At 38.0% G+C, this 10,220-nt stretch overlaps 1 protein-coding gene across 1 annotated transcript in view; it reads left to right on the top strand.

Annotated features, from left to right (window-relative positions):
• PCDH11X (protocadherin 11 X-linked) overlaps positions 1 to 8,497 on the top strand; it is a 972,549-nt gene extending 964,052 nt beyond the window's left edge. Inside the window, exon 8 of the mRNA XM_081115087.1 lies at positions 7,651 to 8,497. Within this exon, the coding sequence (XP_080971213.1) occupies positions 7,651 to 8,297 (647 nt within the window). The 3' untranslated portion in view covers positions 8,298 to 8,497. The remainder of the gene's footprint in view (positions 1 to 7,650) is intronic.
• The last annotated feature ends 1,723 nt before the right edge of the window (positions 8,498 to 10,220 follow it).

The following is a 10,220-nucleotide window of genomic DNA, read 5'->3' on the forward strand; positions in this document are numbered from 1 at the left end:
ACACACTCATACTGTGGACAATATTCTGTACACCAAATTGTGTATAAGAATTACATTTAGTAGCTATGGATATATGATTTCATCTTGCTGTAGCTCATGAATAGTTGTATTTTATTATAAACTAAAGGCCCAGTGCACAAAAATTTGTGCACTCAGGGGGAAGGGGGGGCCCCTCAGCCCGGCCTGTGCCCTCTCGCAGTCTGGGGCCACTCAGAGGATTTCCACCTGCTAGCTTAGGCCCGCTCCCTGGGGGTTGGGCCTAAGCTGGCAGTCAGACATCCTTCTGGCAGGCCTAGGCTGCAGTCGGACATCCTTAGTGCTGCTGAGGAGGCAGGAGAGGCTCCCACCACCACTGCTGTACTGGCAGCCGTCAGCCTGGCTTGTGGCTGAGCAGAGCTCCCCTAGTAGGGGCGCACTGACCACCAGGGAGCAGCTCCTGCATTGAGTGTCTGCCCCTTGGTAGTCAGTGTGTTTCATAGTGACCAGTCATTCCCAGTCGTTCTGCTGTTAGGGTCAATTTGCATATTACCCTTTAATTATATAGGCTAGAGGCCTGGTGCATGGGTGGGGACTGGCTGGTTTGCCCTGAAGGTTGTCCAGGATCAGGGTTGGGGTCCTGCTGGGGAGCCTGGCCAGCCTGGGTGAGGAGCTGAGGGCCGTTTTCAGGCTGGCCACACCCCCTTCAGGGTGCGGGTTCCTGCTGGGGTGCCTGGCCATTCTGGCTGAGTGGCTGATGGCTGTTTGCAGGCTGGGCACAGCCCCTTCAGGGTGGGGTTCCCCACTGAGGTGTCTGGCCAGCCTGGGTGAGGGGCTGAGGGACGTTTTCAGGCTGGCCACACCCCCTTCAGGGTGGGGGGTCCTGCTGGGGTGCCTGTTTGCAGGCTGGCCAAGCCCCCCAGTGGGGATCCTCACCCCATGAGGCTGTTGTAATCCTGGGTGTGGGGCTGAGGGCTGTTTGCAGGCTGGCCACAGCCCCCAGCCACCCAAGCTCCCAGTGGAGGCTGGCTGGAAGCAGATATCTGGGATTTATTTATCTTCTATTCTTGAAACTTTGTTGCCTTGAGTGGAGGCTACAGCCATCCAGGGCAGGGGAAAGCTTGGCTTCCTCCATCACTGGGGCAACCAAGCCTCCTGCTTGCTCCAGCTCCCTGGCTGCTGGCCGCCATCTTGGTTGGGTTAATTTGCATATAGTTGCTTTGATTGGCTGGTGGGTGTGGCTTGGGCGTAGCATATGTGCAACCAATTTGCATGTTTCTCTTTTATTACATTAGACTAGAGTCCCAGTGCATGGATTCTTGCACTGAGGGGGGCGTGACCTGCGGGGATTGGCCCACTGTGGGAGCAGCTGCTCATTCTGATCAGGTCAGCCAAGCAGCTGTGGATCTGCCCTCTGAGAGACAGCTCCTGCTGTGGGAACGCCTCTCATCCTGATCAGCCGAGTGGCACTTCCACTGTTGGAGCGCACTGATCACCAGGGCGCAGCTCCTGCATTGAGAATCTGCCCTCTGGTGGTCAGTGTGCATCATATTGACTGGTCAACCGGTCATTCTGGTCATTCTGCCGTTCAGTCACTGGGCTTTTATATATATAAATGTTAATAACTATAATAATACCAACCAGTTAAAGGGAAAATAACTTTTTTTTTTGTTTTTGTTTTTTTTTTTGTCTCTTTTTAGGACAAATAATATCAATAAGCTCTGGTTATTTGTTATTAATACTTTGATACCAAATCAACAAAGGCTGTATTCAATTTATATTTATGTGCTCTTGTAGTCATCATGAATCACTTACTGTTAAGTGAGGAAATGCAAAACCTATTTAGGGTTACTTTCAAGATGATTTTTTGAGAAAAGTTCTAGAGATGTCATGAATTGCTTATATTTTATAGTAAAATATTATTTGAACACTAAAGTTGCATTCTCCACCACACTTTTGGGAAACAGTTTATGTGAAATATTATCCACACTTTTAAAATATTATGTGTCAAGCATTTTATAATTCAATATCCTGAGAAATTATGAAAAACTATAAATTTATAAGCATTATGATATTTTCAAGCACTCAACATTTATTTTTTTATTTTTTAGTTCTATATATATATATGATTTACTTAATCTTTCAAACTCTCATGAACTCTCCAGTATTGTTACTCAAAATATTATCATTTGCATTCAATTCTTTACATTCTTTGTTTTGTTATTTAAAGAGGAAGGCTAGTAGGAAATTACTGACATCACTTGGTAATGCTAATGCTTAACATGATATAGAGTGATAGCAAATGAATTGAGAAGGTAGATGGTTCCTAACTGACAAGGTAGAAGTCTCTAAAGCTTGGCAGATGCTTATTGAAATATATAGAAAGAGATTTTCTAAAAAGAGGGGGCAATATGTATAACTGCCATTAGGAAAGTAGAGTACAACAAATAGTGCTGGGAACACTGCATACCCACATGTGAAAGAATGAAGCTGCACCATTACCATATACCATATATAAAAAGTAATGAAAAATGGATCAAACACTTAAATGTAAGTGCCAAAACTGTAAAAAAATCTTAGAAAAGCATACAGGAAAGCCTCATGACATTGGATTTGGCAAGATTTCATTGTTATGACACCAAAAGCATAGGAAATTTTATCTTTGGGTATATACCCAAAACAAGTGAAAACAGGGACTCAAATATCTTTCACCCACATTTATAGCAATAATATTCACAAAGGAGGTGGGTAGAAATGAAACTGAATTGGAGTATCAAAACAACACCAGATAGTAACTCAAAATCCACAAAAACAAGTGAAATGGACCAGAAACAGTAAATAGAAAGGTTGATAAAACAAAATTTATAATTAGGTCATTACTCTTCCATTTTTTCTCAGCTTCATTAAAACCAATAATGAAAAAAAGTAATAATATAACAATGTATTATTGATTCTAATATATACACACTTACATATATCACCTCTAAACAATAATGGCACAAAAACACAAGAATGAATATAGGTATATAGGAATAAAATGTATATATCTCACTGAAATTAATTTATAATAAATCTGAAGTAAATTTTTTTTAGTTATCAAGATGGGAGGCTTTTTTATTTTAATTTTTTTCAATTGCAATTACAATCCATATTATTTTGTGTTAGCTTCTGGTGTATAGCATAATAGTTAGACAATCATATATTTAGTAGAGTGCCCCCTTACCACAATTTTTCAAGTACCCACCAGGCACTGTACATATTTATTACAATACTAGAAGCCCATTGCAGAAAAATTTGTGCAATAGGCCTTCCTTCCCCTGGCTGCTGGCTCCAGTTTTCCTCTGGCACCTGGGACCCAGGCCTTTGGTCTGGCCACAGCAAGCCTCTTCAGCCTTCAGTCTTCAGTCTTCAGTCTTCAGTCTTTAGTCTTCTGTCTTCAGTCTTCCATCTTCACTCCAGCCGGAGCCTTCAGTGTTCCCTCTGTGCCTGTGTATGCAAATTAACTGCCATCTTTGTTGGGTTAATTAGCATAGTTGCTCTGATTGGCTGGTGGGCATAGCGGAGTGACACCAATTTGCATGTTTCTCTTTTAATTGTGTAGACTATAGGCCCAGTGCACAAATTTGTGCACTTTGAAAGGAACTGTGGGCCGCCAGGCTGCAGTGGGCACAAGGGTGGGTCTCGGCCCATCCTCTGTGCCCCTGACTGGCCCCTCCCTCCATGGACCTCTGTTCCCTTTCTGCTGGCAGTCCTGCTCCCACCACCAACACTCCCACATGCTGACGGTGCTGGCCCTGTTCTCACTTGCTAACAGCACGGAGCAATTGGGGCCAGTGCCAGCAGTGGGTGCAAGTGGTGGCTGCTGCCCCAATCACCGCTCAAGAGCAGGTGGAGGTAGAGAAGCCCTCAGCGGCAATTGGGGCCAGCAGCCGCCACTCGCACCCATTGACAACGCCAAGCGATCTGTACCAGCACTGGCAGCTGGTGCAAGCAGGACCAGTGACAGCAGCAGGTGCAAGCAACTGGCGGAACCATGGCACGTGGGAGGAAAGAATTTTTAGTAACCACCAGAGGCTCACCCCAATGACAGTGACTGACGCGCTGCCTTGGTCTGGCGCCCCTGCTCACTTGTTCCATCATCACAGTTAGGCCGATGCCTGCCATGTTCCATGCTCTGCCACCTGCTGCCAAAGCCTGCCATGTTCAGCGCATGCCCCCCTGGTGGTCAGTGCACGTCATAGCTACCAGTTGTTTGGTTGTTCCACTGTTTGGTCTATTTGCATATTATATATATATAGACTAGAGGCCTGGTGCACGGATTCGTGTACTGGTGGGGTCCCTCGGCCTGGCCTGTAGGCACTGGGCTGAAACGGGCAGTCTGACATCCCCCGAGGGGTTTTAGAGTGTGAGAGGGCACTCTGCAAAGTTGCTGTTGCTGGGCAGCTCCTGTGTTGAGCATCTGCCCCCTGGTGGTCAGTGCACGTCATAGCTACCAGCGGTTGCTTAGGCTTTTATATATATATAGATTATTGACTATATTCCCTATTCCTACTTTACATTCCCATGACTCTTTTGTGTCTACCACTTTGTAGTTCTTAATCCCTTGAACTTTTCCACCCAGCTCTCTGACACCTGTCCCCTCTGACAACCACCAGTCTGTTCTTTGTATCTATGAGTCTGTTCCTATTTTGTTTATTGTACTCTTTAGATTCCATGAATAAGTTAAATCATATGGAATCTGTCTTTCTCTGATTGACTTATTTCACTTAACATAATACCCTCTAAGTCCATCCATGCTGTTACAAATTGTAAGATTTTATTCTTTTTTATGGCCAAGTAATATTCTATTGTATATATTGTACTACTGCTTTATTATCCCCTCAATTATTGATGGGCACTTGGGTTGCTTCCATATCTCCACTATTCTCAATAATGCTGCAATGAACATGGGGGTGCATATATTCTTTTGAACTGGTGCTTTGGATTTCTTCAGATATATAAACCCAGAAATGAAATCACTGGGTAATAAGGTAGTTCCATTTTTTTTAGAAAACTTTATATTGTTTTCCATAGTGACTGCACCAATCTGCATCCCCACAAAGAGTGCAAGGGGTTATCTTTTCTCTACATAGTCACCAACATTGTTGTCTGTTGTTTTATTAATGTTACCTTCTCATATCTTATTGTGGTTTTAATTTGCAATTCATTGATGATTAGTGACTTTGAGCATCTTTTCAGTTGTCTCTTGGCCATGCGTATGTTTTATTTGGGGAAGTTGTCTATTCAGGTTCTCTGTCCATTTTTTAATTGAATTGCTTGTTTTCTTGGTGTTGAGTTGTATGAGTTCTTTAAATTTTGGATATTAATCCTTTATTGAATGTATCATTGATGGATTTCTTCTCCCATTTTAGTAGGTTGTTTTTCTGTTTTGTTGATGGTTTCCTTTGTTGTGTAAAAATTTTTTTTGTTTGATATAGTCTTATTTATTTTTTTCTTTTGTTTCCCTTGTCTGAAGCGATATGTCAGAACAAATATTGCTATGAAAAATGTCTGATTATGTATGCTTTTTGAATTGCATGTGTTTTTCCTCTTGAAGTAATCACCTTGATTTAAATATATTCAATTATCTCCATAAAGGTTGTAATATGTGAAAGATATAATAAAGAATGATTGAATTAAACAATTACTTAAAAAAGTCTGAGATTTTACTGCCTATGTTTTCTTCTAGAGTTTTATGGCATCAAGTCTTACATTAAGTCTTTAATCCATTTTGAGTTAAATCTTACCTAGGGTGCAAGAAGGTGATCCAGTTTCATTTTTTTCAAACACCATTTATTGAATAGACCATCTTTACTCCATTGCATGTTTTTGCTTCTTTTGCCATAATATTAGTTAAACTTAAAGGTATGGGTTTATTTATGTGCTCTCTATTCTGTTCCATTGATCTATATGTCTGTTTTTATGCAAGTACCATGCATTTTGATTGCTATAGCCTTGTAGTATAATTTGATATCAGTTAGTGTAATTCTAGTCACGAAAGACTCCAGTTGAAGGATTTAATTTATATTACATGTTTAGAATTAGCTAATATATAAAGGAAAAAATGGTAGATTAATGGTTGCTTAGGGCTGTGGAGTTTAGGGGAAAATGAGCTGAGACTGCTAATGTATATGAGGTTTCTTTTTATAGGATAAGAATATCCCCAAATTGATTGTGATGATAGTTGCACAACTTTGTGAATATAATAAAAACTACTAAATTGTTCATTTTAAATGGGTAAATTATATCTCAACAGAGCTGTTTAAAAGAATGCTTATAAGTAATATTTCCTTTCAGTGAAAGTGACTTTGTATGAATTTCTCTATCATAAATAGGCAAATGAGTCAATGTTGAAATTATAATGTATTATTTTGTTGTAAAACTTAAGTCTGCCAGAGCATTTGCTTTTATGATGACCAAGAAATTAAATTTTTCTTTAACTTATAGTTATATGTGCATTCATATATTTCTGTGCACAATTTATAATTTAATATCACTCAAAATACATAAAACTCTATCTTTCTAACTATTTCTCAAATATGGTTGGGTAAAAAGATATAATATTTTAAATTTTAATCTCATGGGGGTATTTTTTTAAATGAAGAAATATAAATGGTTACCTAATAGAGAGATTTAGTCTTAATAAAAGTCAGTTCGCATACATCTTGTTCTTTAGTTGTAAGTGTGATAGGATAATAACAGTACTTGGACTCTATATTTTTTTGAAGATTTATAGGATCAGGAATTTATATTTTTTTAATTTTTGGATTATGTCTTCTTAGAGAATTGAACCTTTTATCATGATGTAATTTCATTCATTATAGCTAATAACATTTTTTGTTCTAAAGTTATTTTTTGTATTGATATAGCTACTCTATCTTGATTTTGCGAGTCTTTGTATGGTGTACTTATTGACATTTGAAACCTATTGGCGTTTGAAAACTTTATAGAAACCTTATAAAGGAGTTTTAGAAAGTATTACTGGTACGTTAGCACTAAGTACTTTGTATCTGTAGTTCATTATGTTGCTATACTGATTTGTCATGATTTCAGAAAATGAGAAATACAGAAATCAATTACCTTTGAGATAATTGTAGCTATAGTTCATTCTTGAAACAAAAAGGCATTTTAGAGTTCAATAAACTATGTTTTCAAATTAACCTAATTTATTCTTTGATTTATTCTCAAATTAATTAATTAGATTCTTAACCAAATGGTAAGCTATAATTAGTTAGTTCATTATATGTTTCTATGACTGGTTTTCTTATTTGTTTTACTTATGTCCTTACTTTGTGTTAGTTAGAAGCCATATATTAACTGACTTTTAAGTATAGATCAATGATCATAGTTTCTATTTATAGTCACAAGCACAATGAAAAATATATACATTTGGAAGACTAGGCCAAAGTATCCTAATTATGAAAATGAGACCCATCCATCCACTCCTGGTTATTGCTGTTTCTCTAGGAATTATTTCTTGACAAATCAAGAATCAATTGTTAAAATATTGTAAGTCTCTAATGTATTTATATAGAAAGTTTTCATTTTTCCTCTAACAATAAGATTTATTTTAAGTAGCTAATAAAAATATGCCTTTGTAATATATTTTTTATCATTTGTTTCCCACCCTATCAGCTGCAGAAATAACTGTTCAACCAACTGTGGAAGAGGCCTCTGACAACTGCACTCAAGAATGTCTCATCTTGGGCCATTCTGATGCCTGCTGGATGCCAGCTTCTCTGACCCACGCCAGCCCTTCACAGGCACAGGCCTCTACTCTATGCCACAGCCCACCCCTGACACCAGCCTCTGCTCGCCGCCGCAGCCCTCCAGTGACACAGACCATTGCTATTTGCCATAGCCCTCCAGTGACCCAGGTTATGGCACTGTGCCATAGCCCTCCACCAACACAGGTCTCTGCTCTCCAACACAGTCCTCCTCTAGCACAGGCTACTGCTCTTCCCCATAGCCCTCCACCAGCACAGGTTGCTGTAATCCACCACAGCCCTCCTCTGCCACAGGCCGCTGCCCACCATCAGAGTCCTGCGCGGCCACCAATGGGTTTGCAGCAAGGTTGGGGGCAAGAGGCTGGACCTGAAGGACTACTGTCTCTTGATCACGGAGTGCAAGTTAGTACAAGATCTCAGTTTTATACTATGTCTGAAAGAATTCATCTTAGTGATGATTCAGTTAAAGTCATTTCTTTGAAAACCTTCACTCCAGGCCAAAAGGCTAGAGCCTCTAGGGATGATTCTCCCATTATGGAAGAACATCCCTTGTAAAGCTACAATGGCTAATTTACATTTTTCAACAGAATGTATACAATCAAAATGTAAGATCCAATTTCAATGAATATTCCAAATTGTTAGGTTTGTAAATAGCTATGTAAATAGACACAGATACCAGAATAGACTCTAGAGCTAGACCCTTAGTCAAAAGATAAAAATAAATTTACAATTTGTTTAATTTAGAATGTATAATTAAAAAAATAAAAAGAAAATTTCACACCTTTTGTACAGAAAGGCTTATCATGACAGATACTAATGTGTAATGTATAGTATTTCTGGTGCACAGTAGATTTTTTTTCATTTATTTTTACCAAAATGTGCAATATTACTGATTTTTTTCCATTCTGATTTTTGTAACCTAGTAGGTAACAAATGGAAAACTAGAAAATATCTGATTTTCCAAGAGTAACTTCAGTTTGTTTCAACTTTTGTTCAGATAACATTAGATGGTATAAATAGGGTCGTATTTTGTTTGTCTTTTTGTTTGATATTTGTTGTTAGTCTCCAGTTTTTTGTTATTAGTGTTTTGTACAAAAATGCACAGTAGTGAGTGTAAATATCTCTTATATTTTTGCCTCTGTCTTTTTTATGTTTTCTACCTTTATTTGAAGAATATATTATTGATATAATTTGTATATACATTTTCTGTAAAGAATATACATAAACTGTACAGATTCTGTCTATAACCTATTCTCTACTCTTTAGTAGAGTTCGAGACACTGAAGTGCAATATCTGTGCCCAAATTAGGCAAGTACTTGCTAAAAGGGCCTCTTTCTATAAAAATTTGTCTTTGTAATTTAGTGTAAAGTGCATCAGAAACCATATTTTATCTGCCATTTTAAGCCTATGTTCCATTATTAATTAGGTCTTTCTCTTCTGGAAAGTCGCAGCCTAGAAAATCACAAGGAAAGTGAATGCATTTAGTGCATGATTCATTTACACCTATGACTGGAAACTGCTATTTTCTAAAGACTATCAGGAAGATTAAAATGTTGTTATGACTGCTGAATAGGCTGATACCAAAAGATGTTCAGTAAAAAAGTAAACAAATTAATATAACTGTAGATAAAACCACATAATAAACCTATATGACTAAGGGATTTTTGCCATTCTAGCTCGACTAACTGAAGACAACCACTGATAACAAGATCAGAGTCAGGAAGGAAGTTTTCAAGTAATGGAATTATAAATTTACATCGAAGGTGTTATAGTATAGAATTCTAAGGAGATGTGCAGAGGGAGAAATGAGGTTCATGACTGCTTCTTGGGGTAGATGAGAAATACCCCAATAACACACAAGAAAAGACACAACAAAATATCATATCTGAAAACAAAATATGTTCTAAGCAAAGAATACAATAGTATTCCTAGGGAACATTAGTTTCCTTCTGTTGTCTGTTTTTAATTGCTTTTTCTTTTCTTTTTTTGTCCTTATACCTGGCCATGATTGTCTATGTGCACATTTCACCAATATACAGAAACAGCACCAACTTAATTTTCCTCCATAGCAAAACCAAGAAAATGTCTTGTTTCTGTATTATACTAAATCGAGAGACAATTGATGTATTAATTGGGGTGGGGGGAGTGAATATTTCTTGTTAATTAAATTAGATGTAGACTTTGTAATGTGTAACTTGAAGATATGTAATTTATGGTTAAACTGTGTGTAAATGTTGTAATATAAAGTGTGGTAAATGTGTAATTTCATTGGTGAAGGTTTCCACTGAATGTTGAGAAAGCTTCTCTTAGTGTGCCCAGCAGATTATGTAGCGTTTTGAGAATATATTGTTCCCATTATGAAACTCTTTAAATTATATTTGATTTGGTATGTAGAACAACTTATTCACTTTTAACTACAAGAGTTTAATTAGTGAAATTTCAAATTAATTAGTATTATTAATATTTTCTCCATTGTG

The sequence above is a fragment of the Myotis nattereri genome, assembly GCF_964212035.1.
Source record: "Myotis nattereri genome assembly, chromosome: X".
Classification (NCBI taxonomy): Eukaryota; Metazoa; Chordata; class Mammalia; order Chiroptera; family Vespertilionidae; genus Myotis; species Myotis nattereri.